The sequence below is a fragment of the Anastrepha ludens genome, chromosome 3 (genome assembly GCF_028408465.1).
Source record: "Anastrepha ludens isolate Willacy chromosome 3, idAnaLude1.1, whole genome shotgun sequence".
NCBI classification, from domain to species: domain Eukaryota; kingdom Metazoa; phylum Arthropoda; class Insecta; order Diptera; family Tephritidae; genus Anastrepha; species Anastrepha ludens.
Genome location: NC_071499.1, coordinates 53781975 through 53808478, shown reverse-complemented (window position 1 = coordinate 53808478; position 26504 = coordinate 53781975). Strand labels below are relative to the sequence as shown.

General features: G+C 35.9%; 1 protein-coding gene across 1 annotated transcript in view; it reads right to left on the bottom strand.

The window, feature by feature from the left end:
- LOC128857510 (low-density lipoprotein receptor-related protein 2) overlaps positions 1–26504 on the bottom strand; it is a 134316-nt gene that overhangs the window by 63916 nt on the left and 43896 nt on the right. The window contains exon 3 of the mRNA XM_054093260.1: positions 744–908. Within this exon, the coding sequence (XP_053949235.1) occupies positions 744–908 (165 nt within the window). The remainder of the gene's footprint in view (positions 1–743; positions 909–26504) is intronic.

Below are 26504 nucleotides of genomic sequence, written 5' to 3'. Positions count from 1 at the left end.
AAATCTGAGTAGATCTTGTGGTGCCAAGAAGCCAAGGTGGTCGGTTCTTAACACATCAGTGCCAAAGACCTCAAGCCTAATTCGAGCGGAGGCTGCACAGGAAGTGGTTCGCCGTCTCATCAGGTAACATCAGTTTTGTCCATCTCTAGCCTCTCTCAGCCTGCTAAGCTCGCTAAGGAAGTTGCCCTCAGAGCCCATTCTGGGTAAATAGTGAGATAAGTCGTTACCCGTGATACCCACGTGTCCCAGGACCCATGTTAGCATTAGCCTATTATGTCTATCGACATAGTTCAGCCTGGATTTAAAGGACTCGATTACCCTTGAAGTGGTTGGGTGGCTGTCTAAGGCCATGAGCGCAGCGTGGCTGTCGCTGCACACGGCGAGGATACTACCGATTTTTGCGCTATTTAATATAACATTACCTACTAGCAAAAGTTGTGCTATAAAAGCGGAAAGTGATCAGCAAATATGTGGGCTTGTATGCTCCAAATACTTATAATAATATGCCTTTAGAGTTTTTCACTTACAGGCAAAAAATTCCTAATGCGAAGAAATCCTCTATTATAATTTTATATGTCCGCTTGGTGAAGGAGCTAACTATTCATAAATTAATTTAATCTTTTAATATATATATACTTTTATCTCTTATCTCTTATCTTATCTTGTCTTTATCTCTTAAGCTAAATATTGCCAATATTTGTTTGTTATTTTGTTAATTTTTTTTTATTGCAGAGAATACTTACGACACGATTGTTGTTCATCTTCGCCGCCTTCGCAATCCTTCTGATAGTTGCACACGCCCAGCGAGGGTATGCATTTACCATCGTTGCAGCGAAAATATCCTGTTATACATGGCACATTGAAGGCTGAACTAGGCTCGCTGCTACTGTCGCGGCCACTAAAGCTGACTGGAATTAGAAAAAAGAAAGTGGTGATTTAGATAACCAATTTTTCATAAAGTTTTCTAGTATACAAATTAGTATAAATCAGTGAAAAGCAAATTTGTTAAAAATATTTGCTACCAAGATATAATTTTAAAGATTTTGTTTAGAGATTTTCGTTAAATAAAAACGGAGTAAATTAAATTAAATGAAATAAAATAAAATAAAATAATGGGGAAAACCAAATCCACGCTATTTATTCATTTGTCGTCCCGGTGGTATCGTATAGCTTCGGAATTGTAAAATGGTCATCTACTGAAATAGAAAATCTACAACGAATAATACGTACAATTATGACTAAATACAAGTCACGTCATCCAAAAAGCTCTGTCGTTCGAATGATGCTACCTAGAAAAGCGGGCGGCAGAGGACAGATTGATGTTAGAGCACTGCATGACAAACTTATCTTAAACATAAGAGCAACAACTTCCAACATAAGTGCTCCCAATCTGATCTGCACAAGGCTGCAAGTGCTGCGGATGATAATTGCACCCCAGTTCGGATGAATCAATCCTACGAAATCAGGAACGCAACCCCAATAGATGAAAAAATCCAAAGATGGTCTGAAATGGCTATCCACGGCGTATATCGAAAAGACTTGCTGAGCCCACATGTCGACCAAAAATTGTCGCCCTTATGGCTTGACAACAGGTCGATATTTGCCAAAACGGAGGGTACCATTTTCGCCATACAAGATGGTGTGATTCCTACTAAAAATTACATTAAATACGTAATGCGAGATCCAAATGCCGCTGCAGACAGATGTCGAAGATGCAATAGTCGAAGTGAGACATTAGACCACCGGCTAGCGGGATGCACCACACTGGCACACTCTATGTACCTGAAGCGACATAATGACATCGCGAAAATAATCCATCTAAAACTGACGCAGATGTACAACTTCAATCCAAGCAAAATACCGTACTTCAGATACACCCCACCTTCTATATTATGACCGAACAATTTTAACAAATGCCACAAGAGACCACAATAGGCCATATATTTTCTTTATTGATACATCTCAAGCGACTGGTTATATAGTTGATATTGCTGTTCCTCTAAACAGAAACATGCAAAAAACATATGCAGAAAAAATATCCAAATATTCTGACTTAGGCATTGATGTCAAACGCCAGTGGAAGCTAAGGAAGGTGCACATACTACCAATTATCATCTCAGCCCACGCACTAGTGCATAAAAACTTAGCAGACAACGTGAAAACTCTTCAACTCCCAGAATATTTAATTTTCGACATGCAGAAAGCAGCTTTACTCAATTCTTGTCATATAGTCCGAAACTTTTTACAGTAAACGTTTTTCTTGTTTGTAAAATTGTTAACTATTTTATACATATATTTTATTGTAATCCGGTACAACTGTTATAAATTATTGGCTTGCAGCAAAGCTGTCGCCAATTAATGTAAATCACTCCTTTTTTAGGATGCAAAAAAAAAAAAACATAAAATAAAATAAAATAAATTAAAATAAAATAAAATAAAATAAACTAAAATAAAATAAAATAAAATAAAATAAAATAAAATAAAATAAAATGAAATAAAATAAAAAAAATAAAATTATAGAACTGAAACGGATATACAATAGAACTGAAACGGATGCACAAAGCGAGGGAAGTGAATATAATTCCAATAATTATATCGTCCACTGGAGTAGTGCCTAAGCATTTAATAAAAAACTTGAAGAAGTATGACTGCCAACACCTCTTAGAAGACATGCAGAAGTCGACCATACTGGACACATGTGCAATAGTTCGTAGATTTTTAAATATTTAAACAATAGTAATCGCATGGGCGTAGAACTTGGACCACGCTCCACCAGAGCACAATCCTTTGAAAATTTTATCGGGGATGTGTAATCTCCGGCAATAGCCGAGATGGATTAAGCTCAAATAAAATAAAATAAAATTAAACTAAATTAAATTAAATTAAATTAATTAATTTGTATCTCTTAATTTAAGTAAATAATTCTCAGGAAAAATTTTTAATTGAAAATTGAATAATAGCTAAGTACTCGTATAACTAATTATGCCAAAACATAATTTGCAACCATTACTTTTTAGTAAATATTTTCAGAAAAGTTTCTTTAAATGAAAAAATATGAAAGCTGTCAAAAATATAAGGCTGGATTTTGGAGAGATGCATTTTCTTCGACCGCAGTCGAATAACGCGCATTGATCGAGGAACTCGCAATCTAATGTAAAGTCGGTTGTTCTGTTGTAAAAAAATTAAATGACGAAAAAATTTTACAACAGTTATGGTGACCATAGTAGTTATGTAGCATTGCGGCTTCTTTAATTTCTAAAAAGAAGAAGTAGCTAAAGTACAAGTCCTCTTCCTGCCAATGCTATAGAATCTGCTCGAAAAACTGTTCTTTTTTTGGTATAATAAAATACTGAACGACTGTTTGATGCCTGTGTGGCCCTTGTGGATATTTAAATATTGAAAAATTTATGAATATAAAAATGTTTGAATGCTCCAAATGCATATTTGCCGTTTACTCTTTGATTTCTAGGTTATTTTTTCTAAACTTAAGGTGTCGCGGTGGTCTAGAATTTTCAAAAAATCGATGTTTTTGATATTTCGCAAATATAGGTTTTTAAGATTATTCTGTCAAATTTTTGGAAGGATATTCCCAGTATTTTCAATTCTACAACCGTTTTAGCAGGTAGAGTCAGATTCGTCGTACGGCAGCATCAATGGTCGCATTATCCACTCTCAAAACTTTGAACTCAATTAATTCAAATCTACTTTTTCGGTCTGGTGTTGTCAAAACAAAGAAACTATGTCGTTCACCACATTAATGATTATCGCCCGTACTAGAATCATATTATTATTAGTTCAATTTTTTTCGTATTTTTTTAATAAAAACTGAAAAAACTGATTTGTAGAGTGTCAAATTCATAACCGGCCCATTTTGTCAAAGTTTTGCTCTTTGTTTTCATTTTAGTACATAGGGACATAGTTACAATCATTACTGATTAATAAATTTCTTTGGTTTTTGTGTTTCAGTTAGACAGAAGAGCCAAAATGTATGGTACAACACCGTCCAGGTATAATTTTTCGGGAGGGTCAACTCAGCGCCTATTTTTAATTATGAAAATTAATTTTTTTTTTCATTTTTGTATGTGAAAGAAGTTGAATAAAAAGCCTAAAACAATTAAATATTGTTTTTCATTGTTTTTATTGTAAACCAAATTGCTGAAAATACCCTAAATTTTCGAGCTCTAGCCCACCGGGATGCCTATCTCTGCAAAATTTCTCCCTACTAAACATAAACTCTGAAGTCGCACCATTTTCAATTGTACTCAACACCCTTGACCCATTACGGCCTTTCTGTATGTCAAGTAGCATAACGGTTTTACAAATATTTATCAAGACATTCGCTTTGTAAATAGTCGCTCCATTGTCCGTTCAACTCTTATTTACGTTGCAATAAATTCTATGCAGTATTTATGTGTTTTAAGATATGACGAGTATGACCCCATTTAAAGGCACTCTGCGATCCTCCCCACTCACCCGTTTAGCGCAACTACTCGTATTTGTCGCAGTGCATTTCCTCGGGATGCGCCTGCTCGCTGTTGTGCCGGTGACCTTCCAAGGACGATGTAGCGTAAACAACAATGCAGTGCTTATACTTGGCTAAAACTTCCTTTCACTCTTCGGAGCGAAGCTATCGTAAAGCATTGCACATTGTTATTGTGGCATGGTTATTGTGCGAAGAAGCTTTTGGCGTTGTACTGTTGAATGCGAGTTAAAAGCATTGGATGCTTCATGCAGATACGCGCAAATTTAAAAGCGGCATGGCAACAAAATAGACATTTCTGAGTTAAGTTCATACGTGGCATTGTGTTTGGATATTTATATGTGCAAGTATGTACGAAAATACGTAAATAGCTGGCCGTCACTGTTGGTTAGTGGTAATGGTAGCAATAACAATGGGTCCTGTGTTCTATACTCAACAAATCAAATTCTTTTCTACGAGCAAACGGCAAGCCAAGGTAATTTTCCGAGGCTGTTTCTCTCATTTAAATTTCTCTCATAAAAAAAATTTGTTACTTGGAGGCAGCATAAAATTGTTGATTCCTCCATTTGAAGAAATAACATCAAGATACACACACCCCAATTGTCGAACCTTGGCCTAAATCCTTTTAAAGGAGGTATAAGGCTATATATTATTTTTAGAAATGAATACCTGCTAGGGATGTTAGTCCTGTGATCCCGATCTTTTTGAGGTATCGAAAATACGAGGATTGTTGGGATTTTTCAGAAATTGTTCTTTCTTCTGAAGCATGTGACATAGAGAGAGAGAGAAAATCTTCTTTTATAGCCAAAAAGCAACATTGAAAAACGATACACTTTGTACGTATCAGTCGATACCAGCTGGTTCAGGTTTTTTGTATTCAATCTTATACACTATAAAATATGTCTCTGTAAGAGATGACGTGTTGTTTTAAATAATATTAGTGAACGGCCTCTGACTTTATCCTTTTGGAATTCAAACCATATTAATCATTAACACAACAATAACAGACTGCGGTCACTGGCTCACTCCCTTCACAATCGCATACTACACGACTAGGTTCATTGCGACGCTTCGCCTAGCCGGCCTCCAAGTTTCCATAGCATGCGGCGCTTAAAGACTTAGCGAATATTTTGTCTTATCGCCATTAACTTCAAGGCCGACTAGGTCGTCAGCATAGCCGCAGATCTGGACGCTTTTCGTAAAAATGGAAGATGAAGTTTTTCAATGTATCGCTCCCACCTTGGATGTTGTTTCTGTCAGGGTCATTGATACCAAATTTTTCAAAAATTTGGCATTTTACAAACTATTGATCAGTAGTTGATCTGTTCGCTCTGAATCCACATTGATACTCGCCCAGAATATTTTTTGCCACCGGACTAACTGTGGTGCCCTGGAACCCATATAAGTATAAGTATAAGTATAAGCATAAATATAAGTATAAGTATAAGTATAAGTATAAGTATAAGTATAAATATAAGTATAAGTATAAGTATAAGTATAAGTATAAGTATAAGTATAAGTATAAGTATAAGTATAAGTATAAGTATAAGCATAAATATAAGTATAAGTATAAGTATAAGTATGAGTATAAATATAAGTATAAGTATAAGTATAAGTATAAGTATAAGTATAAGTATAAGTATAAGTATAAGTATAAGTATAAGTATAAGTATAAGTATAAGTATAAGTATAAGTATAAGTATAAGTATAAGTATAAGTATAAGTATAAGTATAAGTATAAGTATAAGTATAAGTATAAGTATAAGTATAAGTATAAGTATAAGTATAAGTATAAGTATAAGTATAAGTATAAGTATAAGTATAAGTATAAGTATAAGTATAAGTATAAGTATAAGTATAAGTATAAGTATAAGTATAAGTATAAGTATAAGTATAAGTATAAGTATAAGTATAAGTATAAGTATAAGTATAAGTATAAGTATAAGTATAAGTATAAGTATAAGTATAAGTATAAGTATAAGTATAAGTATAAGTATAAGTATAAGTATAAGTATAAGTATAAGTATAAGTATAAGTATAAGTATAAGTATAAGTATAAGTATAAGTATAAGTATAAGTATAAGTATAAGTATAAGTATAAGTATAAGTATAAGTATAAGTATAAGTATAAGTATAAGTATAAGTATAAGTATAAGTATAAGTATAAGTATAAGTATGAGCTTATTCCGTCTTGCACCAGAATACAGCTTCTTTTTACATTCTTGAACAATTTTAGAGGTTTACTTTGCGTTCTCCCGAGCCTTTAGTGCAGCCTGACTGTCACTAAAAACTCCAACTCCAGCCTAAGCTGACACGCCAAAATCTATGCATTCTGTTTTAAGAAACTCATTTGATCCACAAATGCCCCTAAAATAGTTTGACCAAGTTTTCTTGTAATAAACTATTTTTCAATAAATCGAAATGCTACCAGGTTACGTTCGCTAAAGTTCACTTTCGCAGGTCACATTAGATATAAATTTCAAAATTGTATGCTTTATTAGTATTTGTAAGGCGTAGCGGTCCAGTACCTTCTCCTCTCTATGAGAATATGACGCCTTATCACACCTGTTCTTTAACTCGTATCCAAAAAGCTGTCATTGGCTTTGGTCTACATTTCCTTCGTTTCAAATTTCATTATCTTAATATAGCTTTTGCGGATCCGGAGAAAATCTATATGAAGATTTCAGTAGGTATGGGAGGCGCTACGCCCCTTTTCAATAGTATCATACGGAGAAGCTACTTTGCACCAAAGCAACCTTTATCGGTGGTACAAAATACTCTCAGAAGGTCGAGAAGATGTGAACGACGGAAAGCGTGCCGACGTGCCGGACGCCCGAGCACTTCAACAACAGACGAAAAAGTTGAGGAAGTGAAGAAAATGGTATTGGCTAATCGTCGAATCACCGTTAGAGAAGTTGCTGAGGACCTAGACACATCGTTTGGCTCGTGCCATTCGATTTTTATTCAATGATTTGGGCATGAGAGGGGTCGCCGTAAAATTCGGACCAAAACCGCTGAATTTCGACCAAAAGCAGCATCGCATGAATCGCAGATCGGGCCCCCTGTGACTTTTTCTTTTTCCTGAAACTAAAGAGGCCAATGAAAGGACGACGCTACGCTACGATTGATGAGATAAAGACAGCATCGAAGGAGGAGCTCAACAAGATAAGAAAAGTGATTTTTTGAAGTGCTTCGAAGATTGGAAAAAAACGTTGGCACAAATGCATAATATCTCATGGGGATAACTTTAAAGGGGACAAAGTTGATATTAATCAATAAATTAATAATTTTTGAAAAAACACAAAATTCGCGATACTTTTCGAACACACCTCGTATTTCTGTACTAGAGCAATTTATTTCCTTTAAATCGGTGCAAGTGACATTGAAATCGCGCAAACGATACACTCAAAAACGGGAATTAAATATTTTATTATATAAATTCCGAGAACCTTTCCTGGACTGCGGGATTGCAAATCCCGGAATTATTTGCCAACAGTTTTAGGATTTTCGTATACAAGCGCATAGTTATATTACGAGATACCAGCATTCTGCACCGGAAGTTGAAATGGGACGAAATGCAAGGCAAACAAAAAAAAAAAAAACAATAATGATAAACTAGAAGTGAAAGTATGCGCCTTATTTTTTTTAGTTTCAAATTTTTAACCGTAACGACACTCGTGGCTTTCTCCCCAGTGTAAAAAGTTTCACTCGTTTCACGCGAGTGCAAAAAGCACACGAAAGTGCCAAGGATCTCGCATAGCCCGCAGTTTTAGTTTTCATCTCATTTTCACTCGCCATTACAGTCACTTTAGCTTAAGTTGTTTTTGTTGTCTCGATTTTCATAGTGTTCATATCTATTTGTTTATTTTTCTCCACATTTAAGTGTGAACGTAAACATTTTTCCCTCGTTTACTTAAATAAACCTGGCGTTAATCTACGATTTCAATGGTGGCAACGCTGAAAGCCTCGAAATCCAACGTCGCGTCATTCAGGTCGTGCAATTTGGTAAACAGTCGCAAATGAAATGAATGACAACAACACGACTCTTAGTGCCTAAGTAATAGAAAATTTAATTCTAGTAACCTTAAAGTAGAGGAGCTATGGTGGTGTGCTTTTGACAATAACAAATAGCCGTTTTGGTAGCGACAAATGAGGAAAATTCAAAACGAAAATGAATGTTGCATGCAAATCAAGAGTGAAATCTTACAAGAAAATGTAAAACATTACTGCGCTTAGAAATAGAAGAGATGCATAGCTTAGAAAACTTTTTTTATTTTTATTCCTTTATTCTTCCTCTTGGGAACATAGTGCTTCAATAAAACATTTAAAATTTATTCTGTTAACTGCTGTTCTCTTTACGACATCCCACGTTTGGTTAACTGTTTCTAGTTCATGCAGGTTAGAACGCCTCCAAGTCGTCTGTGTCCTTGTGGGTTCCATTCCAATGCTGTTCTGCTCAAGCTTTCTCTGTCCTTTGAGAGAGTGTGCCCGATCCATCGTCATTTACAACACTTCTTATTACTACAACACTTATTTATCACTTTTTGGATTGGTTCTTGCTGTGTGATCTGCATCTGAACTTTCCATATTATCCGAAAGCATTTATTTGACGGCCGCCATGGCCAAATGGGTTGGTGCGTGACTACCATTCAGAATTCAGAGAGTGAACGTCGGTTCGAAACTCGGTGAAAGATGATAAAATTAAGGAAACGTTTTTTCTAATAGCGGTCGCCCCTCGGCAGGCAATGGCAAACCTCCGAGTGTATTTCTGCCATGAAAAAGCTCCTCATAAAAATATCTGCCGTTCGGAGTCGGCTTGAAACTATAGGACCCTCCATTTGTGGAACAACATCAAGACGCACACCACAAATAGGAGGAGGAGCTCAGCCAAATACCCAAAAAGGGTGTACGCGCCAATTATATATATATATATATATTTATTTGTGAAGCTTTGTAGTTTCTGCGTTCTCGATACCAGCCACGTTTAAGAGCCATATAATAGTGTGGATTTTACGCGTGAGTTGAACAATCTTGCTTTAGTTTTCTGCGAGATTTATCTATGTTTCCAAATTGCCTGTAACCGTCTAAAGGCTGACATAGCTTTACGCAGACGGTTTTCTGCCTCTTCTTCAGCTCAACAATTAGTGGAAGTTATGCTACGGAAATAACAGAAACTTTCAACATACTGCACGGCTTCTCTCTCGATTACAATATTGTTGGGATTTGTATTGTTGATTACCGTTTTCTTGCTGTTTATTTCCAGACCAACGTTTCGTGCAGCGATGACTAGAAAATCTAAAGGGTGTTTTTTTTAGAGGTTAGGCTTTCAAGTTGGAACTACTTTTTTCGTAGATGGTCTTTTTGACAGCTGTCACTTGATTTATGCTCAGTTTGGTTTGCTATTTCATAATGAATAGACTTACACCTGAACAACGTTTGCAAATCGTGCAAATTTGGGCCCAAAACGAGATGGCCACCGATCCCGATTTTCACAAGAAAATTTTGTTCAGCGATGAAGCTCACTTTTGGTTGAATGGGTATGTCAATAAGCAAAATTGTCGCATTTGGAGTGAACATAATCCACAAGCCATTGCTGAGACGCCGTTACATCCTCAAAAAGTCACTGTTTGGTGTGCTCTATAGGCAGAGGGAATCATTGGTCCATATTTCTTTAAAAATGAAGCCGGCCATAATGTTACAGTCAATGGAGAGCGCTATAGAGCCATGATTAATGACTTTTTCGTGCCTGAATTGGACGATGTTGATGTGGACGACCTTTGGTTCCAACAAGACGGCGTTACATGCCATACAGCCAACGCAACAATCTATTTATTGAAGGAAACTTTTGGTGAGCGCATTATCTCGCGCCGTGGACCTGTGGCGTGGCCTCCAAGATCGTGCGATATAACACCACTGGACTATTTCTTGTGGGGCTATGTGAAGTCGCTTGTCTACGCAGATAAGCCCGAGACGATTGACGTCTTGGAAGAGAATATTCGGCGCGTTATTGCTGACATACGGCCCTAATTGCTGCAAAAAGTGGTCGAAAATTGGGCCTCTCGGCTGGAATTTATTCGAGCCAGCCGCGGCGGCCACTTGCCCGAAATCATTTTTAAAACATAATGGCAAACCCTTATCTTTATAATAAAGCTAAATTCTTGGCCATAACATTCAATTATATGCGTTTTATTTCATATTGAAAACTTAACCTTTAAAAAAAACACCCTTTATTTTGGCTTGCATGTCAGAATGCCTGTGTGAAAGCAGGCAAATATCGTCAGCATAGTCGAGGGCGTGTAGTTGGCGGTATAGCGTCCAAGTGATGTCTTGGCTCATTTTTTCAACATACTGCATCACTTCGTCAAGTGTGACCGCGAAAAGATGTGGCGACAGTGGACAATGTGCCCTGTTTCACGCCGGATCTTGTTCTAAATGCAGTGCTTATGGCGCCATTGTGGAGAACTGTTAGCTCCGCAGTACAGTACAGAGAAAACTTTAAGATAGCAAAAAAAGATTCTAAATGGTCAGAGCGCCAAAGAAATGGCAAGGGGACATAGGCTTTCTATTGACGATATCAGTCGATGCACTAAAATGCTGTGCTTACATTTTAAGTTGAATCCTATTTTGGGTCAAAGGATGCAGGTGGATGGAAGGAATTACATTTGACATAAGCTGGGCAGAAATACTACTATTACATATAGTTCTAAGTGGGTCCAGTAGAAGTCTTAAATTTGATTCATAAAAATCTTGTCTCATACCATTACAATTCAGAAAAGTGCAAACTAATTAGAAAGTCTTAAGAACAAATTATTCTGCAACACTCACCTGAGAATACACCCCTCAGATCACAAATGAAAAGCAGGGATTTAAATTTTTACCACCTTAAAATGGAATGTGGAGTAATTTTAGTTTTTTGTTTTTTACATATTTTTTTATTAAAAAAAATTGTGATTTGTTCTCCCCTCACTCTAACTTACCTGACCTTATTCTTATTCGATTTTCCATTTGCTAAGCTTCATTGCATTTTAACTATTCTAAGCGCTTGAATGACAATTTAATAATAGCGTGAAAAGGAAAATTCTGTATTTTGTCCTTGCTGATGTACCTAAATGAAATGTTCAGGATAATAACGCAATCCATTTGTATGAAATTAGTGTCACGTCGTAATTTTATAAGGATACGTTTTATTGAGTTTACCACTTCTCCTTATCGCCTGCAGAAAAGGAGCAAAGCGTCAAAAACAACTAAAACTGCCAGCTTGAACAATGGAAGCATTAAAACAAATGTTAAATGAACACCAATACACACACAAAAAGTCATAATAATAACAATAAATCGTCGTACATTGCCCTTTTGCCCCGATGAGAGCATACAAATACACAACATACGGTCATACAACCATACATACATATATTCCTATCAAGCAAGCGTTCTATAATCACTGCTCGTTCTCGCAACAATTCACCAACTCATTCATTCATTCATTCACCTAACAATAATCATTTTTATGCACACACATACATGCATATACCATGAGTGTGTGTGTGTGCAAAAACTGCACCATGCAGGGAAAATACGAGCGAATGAGAAATATTTTTGTCTCAGAGGAAGCCACAGAGTTCGCGCGATGGAGAAGTTGGAGAATGGAAGAGAGGTTTTGTTCTACGCAGCACTACAACAACTAAAGATCTATTAAGATTCAAGCAAATATTAGACTCACTCTTGTAGAAAATTTCTATTATGGAGACTTTGAATTTTGTGTCGCGGTTAAGTTCCTCATTAAGCAAGAAAAAGCAACATGCATACATTTTCAACTATAAGCAAAAAAAGTGATGTAATAAGATTTATAAAATCTCAGAGGATAAGATAGTTCAGACACGTGTTTAGAATACCCAAGGCGAGAACAACACGAGAAAGCCAGTTGAATTACTGTCTGTTGAAAACCGAAGAAGAGGATGGTTCAAAAAGTGATGGCTCGAAGAGGTAGAAGTTGCCTTTGAAAAGCTAAATGTATGGCGTGGAAGGAGGTGGCCTTAGATAGAGACAGATGGCGCAAGGTTGTGAATGACACACCAAAGACTGTGATGTTAAGAAGAAGAAGATACATTTTCAAGTGCTGCAATATATTTGCGAAAACCCTCACCAAAAAAAAACATTGATTTACATATAAGTAGTATAATTTATTTAGCCTAATTGAATAACTAATTGAAGACAATCAGTGACTCAGCCGGCTGATTTAGGCGAAGTCATCAGACATTACAAAAAATGGAAAAACTTGTTCTCAAAGAGGCACCTTTGAAAAAGAAATAAATTGCAAACATAATTCGGATAGAGACGATTGAAGATAGCTTTGAACACTTTTCAGTATCGTCGTGGTGAGTTCATTTCAGAATCAATAACGTGCCCAGTATCCGTGGGAGTTTTTGAATCTGAGTAATAAGAAATGGAATGAATTTATGCATTTTCTCGTTAATTTAGATACAATTTGGTTTTATCACCCAGAAGATAAATCAAAGTAAGAGTTTTTGCAGTGGAGCAGAAAGATGGAAAATCGGCCAAAAAGTTTCAGGTGCCACAATCGGCTGGAAAGATGAAAACCAGGGATTTTCGTTTTTTTTAGAAGACATTTTATTGATAATATTATAGGCAGTGTGATTTCGAAACACTTCACAACTATTTCTTCAGTGCAGATTTAGACTGTTGTCAACTTCTATTTCATTTTCTAACATAAAAGTAAAAATCATTACATATTCTCAATTTGTATTATTACCACTGAAGGGTTTGAAATCGATATTAGTAGACAAGAAAACAACCTGCCGGCTGGCTAGCAAGTTCACGCAGCGCCTCCCTGTATGTTCCAAAAAACAAATCGAAAAAAATTTACTGATCATGATATGGAAGTACATACAGTCGGATTTTTCAACCTGTCTTGAAGGGTTTTAAAAAAAAAAACTTGTGGAAGTTTTGCTAAGTTGATCTCCGAAGTTTCCTTATCACTGTAGCATATTTCAAGCTAAGCTTCTATGCTGTAACCAAAACAGCTGATTTAGCGTTGGAATTTACTTCCCTCCACACTCGCACAAATACCTTCATCGATAGTCAAGCTGCTATTAAAGCAATAATGGCTGAAATGACAAGCTTGGGATGTCTGCAACACTGTGGATCCAAAATGGACGAGTTATGCGAGAATAGACACGTCACAATATACTGAGTACCAGGGCACAAGGGAATAGAGGGAAATGAGAGAGTTATTGATCATGCCAAGGCAGGCAGCCGCTTGGCTAGGATGAGTACATCGAACGTTTATCCCTCACTCTCGGTTTTGTAGACAGAACTAGACGAGAAACTATCTCTGGAAGCACAGTCTACATGGGCAGGCTCGACCTCCCGCAAGATTGCCAAGTTAATGCTACGAACTTGCAACACGAAAACAATCAATTTTATTTTATCACTCGCAAGGAAGGAATGCAAAATATTGGTTGGAGTACTGACGGGTCATTGTGTCACTCCGTGACACGCAGCTAAAATAGGATTGGTCGAGATTGACGCGTGTAACTTATGCGAAGACGAAAAGGGTACGTTAGAACACCTCCTTTGCCACTGCTCTGCTCTTAGCAGAACTCGTTTCAACTGCCTGGGATCGGTATACGTTTCACCGCTAAAAAATATGGCGGACAAAAGTTTAAACTGTTTATTAAAACTCGCCAAGCCACGTATCACGAACTATGTTTAACACGATTCCAACAAAACTGGTAACACTTCGAACCTATGCAGGGCCGTAGAGAGCATATCCGGGCCCCGGGGGAAAATCCGGGCCCCGGGGGAAAATTTCAAATGCGGGCCCTTTCCAATGATGTCTAATTCATATAAATACGTATAATCTCGAGTCCGGGCCCCTCTGAAAACTCCGGACAGTGGGGGATCGAAATGCATACGGAGAACTTTGAGATTCCGTACAACTCTCATTAAAGAAGCTGTGGGGATCCTGCAGAGAACAAACACTGTTTAAGACTTTTTTTGTAAATACCCGGGTTGGACGGCTTAGGCGCTTGAGGTTTCTTTTTTGTGCCTTTTGGGGACAGCCTTAGGCAGTTCTTCACCTTAGATTCCTTTTCTCTCCTCAATTACATCAATAGCACTGGATGGCTGTAGATGGTTTTTCTTCCTTTAAGTTTTGTAATCTTTCGAAGGTCTACATTTTGGTGTCAAAATGGCACTTTAGTGCTACTTTTAGTGTACCCGTACCCTCTTGTCATCTAACCGACCTATTGCTAAGACACTCTTGCAGCATATATATTTAGCATCATCACTTATACCCGGAGGCCATCAAGACGAAACGGGGAGAAGATGTGCATTTGGTGGGGCAGTGCAGGCACAAAGACACCCTGGAAACTACAAAGATCAGTGCAGACATCGCAAATGTAAGACGAACTGGGAGCTTTAGAAAATTCTGTGCATTATTCCACATTTATGGAGTAAACCCCTTATCACTCTGGGCGCATTTGAATACAAATCACTGCAGAACGTCACTGAGCGTAAAATATCAGCCGCGGTAGTTACGTTTCAAATGGTTAGCCAACGGCAATAAAACGCCAAAAAATGCAGATGGATTAGTCGTACTCTAGGCAAAGACGAAAACTGCATTACCCGAAAAGCACTGGTGTGGAATCCTCTGGCAAATGCTGGTCGCAGACCTGGTAGGCCAAGGGCAAGTTGGAGGTAAGCAGTCGCAAGAGAAGCTAAAAGAATCGGGAAGAGCTGGAGCGAATCAAAGTACATTGCCCACAATCGCACGAGACGAGGATCGGAAGAAAAAGAATGATATGGAAACGTCACATATATAGATGCCTCTTGAATGTTCAGTTCTCTCCATTTATCATTATTTCGAACTCAAAATATAGCAGCATCTCAGTATAAAACGAATGCCTTTCCCTACCGGGTACGCCCTTCACTTTCCCCAGCATGTCCTTTTGCTGTTTGCAGAGTGACGAACAACTGCTGTTTGCGCAGCGAGTGTTTGCACTTCACGTGCTTGTTTGTACGAGTACTGTCATGCGTTGGAGCTATGCCCTGAAGGATGTAATAATTAATTTGCAGTGCTGCCCAGCTCCCATCAACGTCGCCACCCGAACAATAACTATTCTTATCATCAAGTCAACGTTACAGTGCGGTTTTGGAATTATTGTGCAGCTCAGCTTAGCAAAAAACGGGCATACCCGCATGCTTTTGGTGATTAGCTGCCTTTCGCAATGGTCTACATACAACGTCATAGTAATCGTCATTGGAGGTTGGAGGCTGCCGCAACTTTCTAACACTTAGTTGGAGAAAAGTAGAGAGAGAAAGAATGGAAACAAAGGTGTGTCATGTAAATTTAGTCACAGTAGCCTGCAGCTTAGTAGGGTTAACCGAAGAAAGCAATGAAATAATATACGTATGATGCATATCACATGAGGTACGTGGATTTTATGGAGATTATTTTTGAATCTGTATACTATATGTCTATGAGCAAATTGAAATGGAATTTCAGTGATTTTGAAATAAATATTTTTTTTAACCTTTTCTAATAAAAATCTTAAGGAGCATTTTTCCAAGTTTCGTTCTGTCTGCCTTTTTACACATTTTCAGGCTAATCATTGAAAATGTTGAAGCTATTTTGACCTGATTTTCATTAGCAAGTAGAGAACTTTTCTGATAGTGTTAAAAGTTATAACATTCAAAAGAAAAATATATCCGTTCGGCGGCTCTGAAATCGAGATATTTTCTATTTTGATTTAACTCATAATCGTTAGTTAAGTGAAAACCTAGTTAACGCCTAACAAAACTAGTTAAGTGAGACCCTACAATTTGCTTAAAGGGATTGAGGTACAGTGCACTCGCGATAACTCGAACTAATTAAAACAGGCGCTGTTCGATTTATCGAATTTGTTCGACTTATCAATTGAGTGTGCTATGTTAAAAAAACAGTCATCGATATCGATTTTTTTCAATTAAATTTATTTATTTATTTACATATGGATATGAACATGAATATGTTTAAAATAATTAATTCGTTTCAATATTTTTCATCAAATATTTGGCAGTCTTTGTGTCAGTTACACAAAAAAAGTCAGCTTTAACAGAAAAGTTAGGCCGAAAAGAAAGTTGTAATGTGTGTTTGTCTTTTCTTGCCTGCAGCAATGTTGAATATGACTTTTTCACGCAGCAATTGAAGAGTGTTAACCTTTGCGGGGCTTACTTGTTCAGTTGTGGCCCACTGAATTACCTTATTGATAGAGCTAACTGCCTCCTCAGATGATATCCGCTCACATGTCTCAGTTGTGTTGTTAAACTCAGACTCAGAATCACTAGTTTCAATTATTACTTCTGTGTCGGTAAATTCGGCACCATCATTCCATTTGTTAACATCATAAAGCGTAAATTCGACCTGTAAATTATGTTTTTCATGTTATGTTCTTTCAAGATGAGTCCACTTATTGGGTAATCCTTTTTTCTTTGGCACAGAAACCATTTGTATAAAGCGGCTTTCATTTTAGGAAACTCAGAAGCTTTTAAAGTTCTCCTCTTCCCAGGACCCAAAAACGTGTTGTTTACTGCTTTTAAAATTACCTTGTCTTTCTTTTTTATAAGACTTATGGTGGACTTGGCTACCCCATATTCCTTCGCTAGAGAAGTAACACTACATCCACGTTTAATTTTGTTAAGGACTTCAGCCCTCTCTTTTAATGTTAAACACTTCAACCTTTTACGATCCATTACTCACATGCACTGATACACTACAAATGACAAATTTAAAGCAATTTGGTCAATGCAAGATGTTGTTCCCAGAAAACTAACGGGATATTAACGTCGAAATATTCATATGGACAATACACTAGTATACATATAATTTATATACATATACTATTACATATGTATGTATGTACAAAATGTACATGCTTGAAAAGAATATATTGTTTGTAAATTTGTTTTTTTGTTCGAGTTATAGCGCTTTAATATTGTTCGAGTTACAAACTAGTCAATAGGGAAAAAAATGTGTTCGAGTTAGCACGTCGTTCGACTTAGCGGCTATTCGAGTTACCGCGAGTGCACTGTATTTAAAAAAGGCATACTTAAATATATTAAGATTTCATTTGGGCAAACCCGTTAAGGCCGGCGGGCCAATTAAAAGGTCAAAAAAATCGATGTTTTTTTTTCCTGAAATCAATAGCTTAGATATTCAAGAACATGAGACACAAATTTTCAGAGTTAAATTCCAAGTATTTGCAGAGCTACAGAGCCGAGCGTAGTGCGGCGTCGAGCAACCGTGCGCTTATTGTTGTACTTTGAAGCGCGTTTTCTCGGCTTTTCATTTTCACGATTTTACCTAATTTATGTACACGATTGCAAAAAAACTAAACGAGCTATCTATTTCATTCAAAATGCGTTATCTTCAGTATTGTTTTCTCTTCTATGTGAACTAAAAAAAACATCCTAAAACTTTTTTTAAGCGACTTTTTTACCCAGTTGAAGAGTTTTTTTTTCCTTGAAAAACCACTTTTTTTTTCTAATATACCTTCCCCAAAAATTCGAATTTTACGTGTTTCTCCCAATTTTCTTAGTTCACATCGAAGATAATTACATCAAAATTAATAATCTTTTTTTTTTTTGCTTTCAGATGAAAATTGCAAGTTGTATCTTGTACAGAAGTTGGATACTTCAGTGGCAAGGCGCTCTGGGAATCTATTGATAACTCGGCTTACAATATATTGTTGGAGATTGTACAAATTTTTTTTTTATTTCAAATAGATATTAAACTATCCCCAAAACTTCATTTGGCTAATTGTTTTTTTTCTCATCCTACAACGCTTCACGAAAACTACTGAATTTAGGACATCTAATTGGCCCGCCGGCCTTAAGATTTTCTGGAGGGTACACATTTTTCACACTCATGTTGAGTTTCTGGTTGAAATCGATTCATAGCTCTGTAAAATTAGAAACCATCTAATTTGGTAGACAACAGTGCCACCATTTATATTATATACACGAGTGTGAAATCACTTGAAATTGAAGAATAAATTGTTGCGCCTATAACTCCCTTCTGCAGCATAAATCCATCGCGGACGCTATAGCCGAGGGTGCTGCGCTTGACCACAATCAGCTGTTCTCCATTTGTATCACCCTAAAAAATCTTTTTTTTTTAACTTCACTTTAAACCTAAGTAAAATTTTAAATGGCAGATCAGAAAACTTTTAAATACATCAGCCCAAGAGCTTAACAAGGAGCGAAGGAAAATACCTTAATGGGTATGATAAAGTGATGTTAGAGGTTGGGTGAGAAAAGGAATCATATTAATTAAAAAAAAATGATTATACCAAGAAAATTGAATATAACTTTTATTTTGGTTTACAAATATTTAAAAAAATGTGTGAGATGGCAACTCTATTTAAAAATGTTAGAAGTTGTTTTAAGTAAAGGAGTTCTATAAATAAAGAAAGGGTCTGACCAAGAAAGTTTAATAGCATTTTTTTTGGCTTTTAAATATAATATCATATTTTAAAAAAACTTCACTCTATTCAAAAATGTTAGAAGTTATTGAGGAAAATAATAAAATAATTAAATAAAAAAATAACTATACCAAAAAAATGAAATAGAATTTTTATTTTGGCTTACAAATATTAAAAAAAATGTGTGACATGGCAACTCTATTAACAAGTGTAGAGGTTAGTTGAGAAAACAAGTCTTATTAAATAAAAAATTGTTTGAACAATAAAATTAAAATAATTTTTACTTAAACTTTCAAATATACCAAAAATTTCCGGCAACTCTATTAAAAAAGGTTATTTGAAAAAAATGGGTCTATTTCCAATAAAACATTGCAGGACATAGAAAATTCAAAATAATTTTTACAAATATTCAACAAAAAAAATTGTAACTTGGCAACTCTATTATAACATCACGAACTAAATGGTCCTACTTGTTAGCCATAAAAGTCACATACGAGTACATACAAATATTTGAAAGCGTCTAAGCGGGTGTCCGCGAAACATTTTATGCACGACATTCACGTACTGAACAGGAATGCAAACAATAGCAAACACTAACAAGACAACATAACTAACAAACAGAAGTGCATTCTACAATCAGAACAAAATAAACAATGGAAATAAAATACAAGAGTGAAAAAATATATGGCACACATAAACAAAAATAAATTCATGTGAAAGCGGGCAAAAGCGCATTCCCAGGCAAATTGAATGACCAAGACAAAATGTGAATAGAAGAAGGAAGACAACGAGACAAGAGAGAGAGAAAGTGTTAGAGATCACGTGCATTTATAAATGGACGACTTTGGTGTGTATGTATGTGTGCAGTCGAGTTAGCCATCGACTCGGTATCCTTGCCACTGTACCATGGTCTTTGGCGTTATTTGCAGCACTTGGTGCGATATCCAAGCATGAATGTTCGTGTGTATGTTGGAGTGCCACACCCTATCAATGACGGAGGTACTCAAGTTTAAACTGTTGCCATGTAAGGGCGAGTGTAATGTGCAAATGTATGGGTGTGAGAAATGTGTGTTTATTTAAAGAAGACTGCAATAAGATTGTATGACTGTTTTCAAGTGAGAAAATTGTTCTTTATTTTCATTATATGACGTTAAAAAATCGTATACCAAAATTGAGAAGAAAATTGTTGTTTAATTTCATTATTTGACTTAAAAAATCGTATACCAAAGTTTTCAACATTTATTAAAAATTAAAATTATAATTTTTTTTTCAATTTTTATTCAGCTTATTTCTTGTTACACTCAAGCCAACAAATAAACCTATTTTTTAAATAATCGACTTCTTCTTCTTCTTAATTGGCGCTATAACCGCTTACGCGATTTTGGCCGAGTTTAACAAAGCGCGCCAGTCGTTTCTTTCTCGTGCTAACCGGCGCCAGTTGGACACACCAAGTGAAGCCAAGTCCTTCTCCACCTGATCTTTCCAACGCAGAGGAGGCCGCCCTCTTCCTCTGCTACCACCAGCTGGTACCGCATCGAATACTTTCAAAGCCGGAGCGTTTGTATCCATTCGGACGACATGACCCAGCCAACGTAGCCGCTGGATCTTTATTCGCTGCGCTATGTCTATGTCGTCGTAAAGCTCATACAGCTCATCGTTCCATCGTCTGCGATATTCGCTGTTGCCAACGTGCAAAGGTCCAAAAATCTTACGCAGAATCTTTCTCTCGAACACTCCAAGCGTCGCTTCATCGGATGTTGTCATCGTCCACGCTTCTGCGCCATACGTTAGGACGGGCATGATGAGAGTCTTGTAGAGTGTTAGTTTTGTTCGTCGAGAGAGGACTTTACTACTCAATTGCCTACTTAGTCCAAAGTAGCACTTGTTGGCAAGAGAGATTCTACGTTGGATTTCAAGGCTGACATTGTTATCGGTGTTAATGCTGGTTCCTAAATAGACGAAGTCTTTTACAACCTCAAAATTATAACTGTCAACAGTGACGTGGGTGCCGATACGCGAGTGCGCCGACTGTTTGTTTGAAGACAGGAGGTACTTCGTTTTGTCCTCGTTCACCACCAGACCCATTCGCTTTGCCTCTTTATCCAGTTTGGAGAAGGCAGAACTAACAGCGCGGTTGTTAAAATAATCGACTATAATGTCCAAAATACTTGGATCTCTTCACAAGAAATCGCTAAACTGCTACTTAGAAAATGTTCTAGTTGGTAATTCGATGAAAGATGAGAACATAGCGCGCTGAATTTTAAAGCGGTTATGTCCGAAACTGCACCAGAAACGAACGCAAGCAGTGTGCGCTCTGAAAACTGAGAAAATATCTACTGGACTGTTATAGGAGCCTTTATCTATACCTAGTCGTTCTGCCTGCTTAGCAAGTGGATTGAGTTTTTCTGCCTGATACAGCGTTTTTACATTTCGGGCTCCTATACGTGTTGATTTCATTAATTTGAAACTTCAGTAACAAGTTATTTCGGGTTATTTCCCTATCCGCACGGTGGTCTGCCAATATTTCGTAAATTAGCCGCTTGATGCAAGGCAACGCTATTTGCAGCCGTCCATTCTTGATCACACGCTGCCGTGCCTGATTTTGATCCGCGAGTGGTATTCTATTTTCCACCTAAACTGTATACCTGCGGGGCTTTTCCCAATCCGCCACCCGTTGACGCGTCTTAAGGGAGACTGGTAACTTCTCACGGTAGTACTATGCATCATCGATACGGCGTAAAAGTAATGAATAATAATAATCGGAGTGTCCTTAGAACACTACTGAATTGGCATCCATTTTCGAAAACCCTGTAGAAGCTGCAAAATTGTTGAGGCCGAAGTAATGATTCCTCATTGCCTCAGTTACTATCTCGCACCGTTTAAGAATAATCTTAGGCAGCTCAGGAATCTCTTTTATCCCTCACCTACTCTGTTAGTTCTGTCGAACACCGTTCCAAAGCAGGCTTCGACATCTCGGGATTCTCAATTTTTTCAACTGATTTAAAGATGTTGATTTGACACGTTGAGTGTTTGCTTATATATAATATAAAAATAAATAAAAAATGGGCGAGACCCACGCGGGTTTTGAGCCACTTGGAACTTGCACCTTATTATACTAGAATTCAATGGGCTATAAAACTACATATCTGAAGTTTTCTTAAAAGGTATGATTGAAAAATACGAAATTTTTATGAAAATTTCTTAATGTTCTTAATTGACATAAAATTTGAAGCTTTTATTTATATGAGTTTTTTAGGAGATTGAACCATATCTTCACAACAAATTATCACAATTAAATAAGAGACTAACAATTGTAAAAAATGTGTGAATAAGTCTTAGTGGCATAGTTATTTAACGCACTGTATATGAGAGAGCACACATACGTACATACATTAGGGTGCATCACCTTCCCTACAAATAAAAATTGGTACTATATTTCTATCGGAATTATAAAATCGATAATATTTTAAGACTTTCCTCAAAATAGTTCAGACATTCAGATATTCAAATTTACTTGCGCTGGATCGACTTCAAAGTATTTCCAAAAAATCTGACTATTTTGATTGCTTTGATAAAATTTTGCAACATTTGCGCGCAGACTTGTTAAGCTTCATCACGATATAATTTTTAGAAAAATATTTTGAAAAACTAATTTTATTTATAAAAAACTCAGTTTTGGGAGATATTTTCCATTGGTCCTCTGCACATAAATCTTAATGTTTTCTCAAAATATTTTGACGAAGGATATAAAATATAATCAATTTAACAATTACGGTGGTAAATCCGCAACTTTTCTCGGTGATGCATCTTAAAGTATGTACCTGTATCAAGTGCAGAAAAGTGAAGATCATTAATGTGAAACTAAGGAAATATGGTAATAATAGGCAGCACTGGTTCTGTGCTTGCGCACTCGGACTTTTTTTTATTTGAAATATATGAAAAAAAAACACATTTTTAAAAAATAGTTCCATTTTCCTTTTCGTAGGCCATATGCCAGGTAAGAAAATTCTTAATAAATTCAATATAAAAATTTAATTTTTTTGCCACAAAAATTACCAAGATTTGCTTCAAAAGCAGGTGAAAATTCCTTTTACTGTATACCCGCCCCCGGACGAGTCTTTTTATTTTAAGCTGCATTACTTTGGCAAGTTTTTCTCTCACTATCTCCACTTCAGGCTACGTTCGCAGCCGTTTATTATTTCCTTTTGAATGTAATATTCAGCGGATTCGCATGAAGAGTTTCTTCTTTTTTACTCGCATTATTTTTCATTACTTGCATCGAAAGCCTCTTATATTTTGGGCGTGACTCGGATGGAGGGGTTCAGAAAGTGAAGAACGAAATTTCATTTTATGCATCATTCGTGTTTCTTTAAGCCATTCATCAAGCAATACCAATAATATCAACGCCATATCTTCAAAAGCATATTTTCATCAAAGCGCCACTCGTTGCTCATCATCAATACAATGGCAGTGTTGCCAACCCACTCGACTCATGCTGTATGTTGTTCTCTCTTTGAGTTGTTGAGGTTTCATTGCCTGCTATGGTCAATGCAACGTATCAATGGCTTATTGCATTTTTGTGCATATTATCCAATACAGTAAAGGACGGCCTTCATGCCTGTGCAGTTGAGTGGGTGAGCAGTGCCCAAAGGGGCTCACATACCGTGCCAAAATATCACCAAGCATGGAGCTGCACGTATGTTTGTAAGTACAATAACCAATTCTTCACTCGCTTTTATCCTCCTTGATTCTCCATGCCACTTTTCGATTCATATTGGATTTAGGTTTTTTTTTTTAAATTATGCCACCATTTCCTCCACCTTTCAATGCCCATAGAATATTGTTTTTTTTTCCTTTTTCCGGCATACTGAATACTTCTTATTAACTTTTTTTCGTTTTCTTTTTAATCTCGAATAAATTCTTTTATTTCTTGGCTGCAGTGAAGCCTTTAAAGTCGCCATTTCCATTGAATTGAGAAAATTATTCGACTGATAGGGCTTTTGTGTGCTGAGATAGCACAGGAAAAAATTATGCCTGCCGGAAAGTTAGCCGAGAAATGCTGTACTAAATATGGCTTCAATACTTTCAATTTTATTGCAGTTATGCAAATTTTTGCCGATAAGGAGCCAATATGAATATAAAGGAGGTAAATGCGATAGAAAGGCTACTCGTAAATGTGTGAGGATGCGAAAATTTTTGTGTGTGCATATGAATTTGCGCGTAACAGCTTCAATACGGAAAGTACTTTGGCTTGGCTGCGTAAATTAAATTTCAGTGAATTGAACTTAGGGAATATTTTCACGCTTGAATATGAGGCTCATAATTCGTTCTTTAATGAGTCAGCTATAGTTTTTTATGGCATTACTTTACTTTGAAAGCATGTAGCTCTTACATATAAAAAATTGTACCATCTGCTTCTGCTTTCATAGAAAACGAATTGTGGTGTTTTGGATTTACACAATTCCGACCAGAGCAAACGTAGCGCCGAAACTCTGAGGCATTAAGTTTAAAAGTTTATTAAAATTAAGAACTTAATGGAGAGTAAACTTATAATTGAGATTTAAAGTAAAAAAAAAAATTAAAAATATTGACTACATTTCGTTGGGATATGGCAAGACGCAGGAAGTTCAAAACTCAGGCAAGTGTTTTGGTTGAAAAAAAAAATATATATATAGAAAAAATATATATAATATATTAAAAATATAAAAATATATATTATAAAAAAATATATAAGAAAATATTCATAAAAAAGTATATAAATAAAAAAATTATATTGTATAATGAAAAAAAAATATAAAAAAATATTTATAAAAAAGTACATATAAAAATATTTATATATATAAAAATATATACAACAATGAAAGTCAACTACTACAATTATATTACGCAGTGCTTGACCTTTTTTTTTGGCGCACAAATCTTTCCTAAAAAATTTTAAAAATGCTAAACTTGATGTTGAGATTCAATTATCTTTCGTGTTTGAAGTTGTCTTGAAATGAACACCAGTTCGTATGATGAGATCACATCAAATTTATATTTATGTATAAAATAATAGGTTTCCAATTGGTTCCAATTATATCGTTTATCATGTGATGAGATCATATGATCAGAATTCATCATTATATCACTTGATGAGAACTTGTGGTGAGATCTTATGCCGATATCATATGACGAGAACTTTTCATTAAATCGCACGATGAGAACTTGTGGTGAGATCTTATGACGATATCATATGATGAGAATTTTTCATTATATCACTTGATGAGAACTTGAGATGAGATCTTATGACGATATCATATGATGAGATCATAAGCTGTTATCTACGCTTGTTTTCAGACAGGTTCAAAGGTGAAAAAAACTAATAATAAATATCATAATCATAGCTTGCCATTGATATTTTTGGTGGGTAGAACTGGCACCGTGTTACTCACTCCTAAATAAAAACTTTTAAAATCGACTTATTATTAATAATAATAATGATAATGCTTATGAGATAGTGGTCGGTATAACCAAGTATGGGTGAACGTGGCATATGGAAACTTTGATGGAAGGCTTCGGCTTCGACAAGAAATTTCGCCAAATTGAAGGTATCAGAAATTAAGCAAACGAGAAAATAATTGGAAGAAAGTATCCGAATATATTTGAACCAAGAATGATAGGAACAAGATTGCACCCATCAGAGAGTGCATCATGTCGCATCAGCTGAGTTCTGCAATGTTGCCAACCATTTGCTCTTCGCAATAAATTTAGTGCTTTTTTATACCCAAAATGCAAACATTTTTAAGTTTGGTGTTTAATTCTTTTTTTTTTTTTTAATTTAAAGCTACCGAAACTGTAAGTTAAAAAAACTGTATTATTAAACAAAATAATGTTAAAAAAGGTCCCTCTGAGAAGATTTTAGTGTTAATGAAAATTTATTGATTCTTTTTATTCAAATTTTATGATATTTTGAAAGTGAAAATTTAATTCCTTGCTTCTTTTAAGGTTATGTTAGAATATTAAATCTTCTTCTCTCAACTCTTCTTAACATTGAAACCTTTTTTGCACATTTTTAAATGCGTTTAAATTTATTGAATGCGAATTAAAACCATAGAGGTGTAATTTCTTCCGGTCCTCAATCCTTAATGGAACATAGGACATCAAGAGGTGTATGCATAGTAAAACTAAGCAACAAAATACCAGAAAATACTGAAGAAGCCATAACGACATTTTTACATAAAGAGTAACTTATCTTGTTACAAAACCGGAAATATGGCAAACAAGTCGTTCTTTTAACAAAAAACTCATAAATTAAATTGTACATAACCCTAACCCATTTATTAAAAAAGTCACATTTTAAAGACAATTTGGCACGCATACAAAGTAAATTAAGTAATTCAAAAAAAAAATTGGTATTTTATTTTCTTTAAATGGAAGTTTAGTGCGTTTTTATATCCAAAGCTAGGCAACACTGCAGTAGCGAGAGAGAGATTTGACTGCTGAAAGGAGATGAACGCCAACAATAACCACAATCGCGGGCAATACGACCAGGTGTTAAAAAA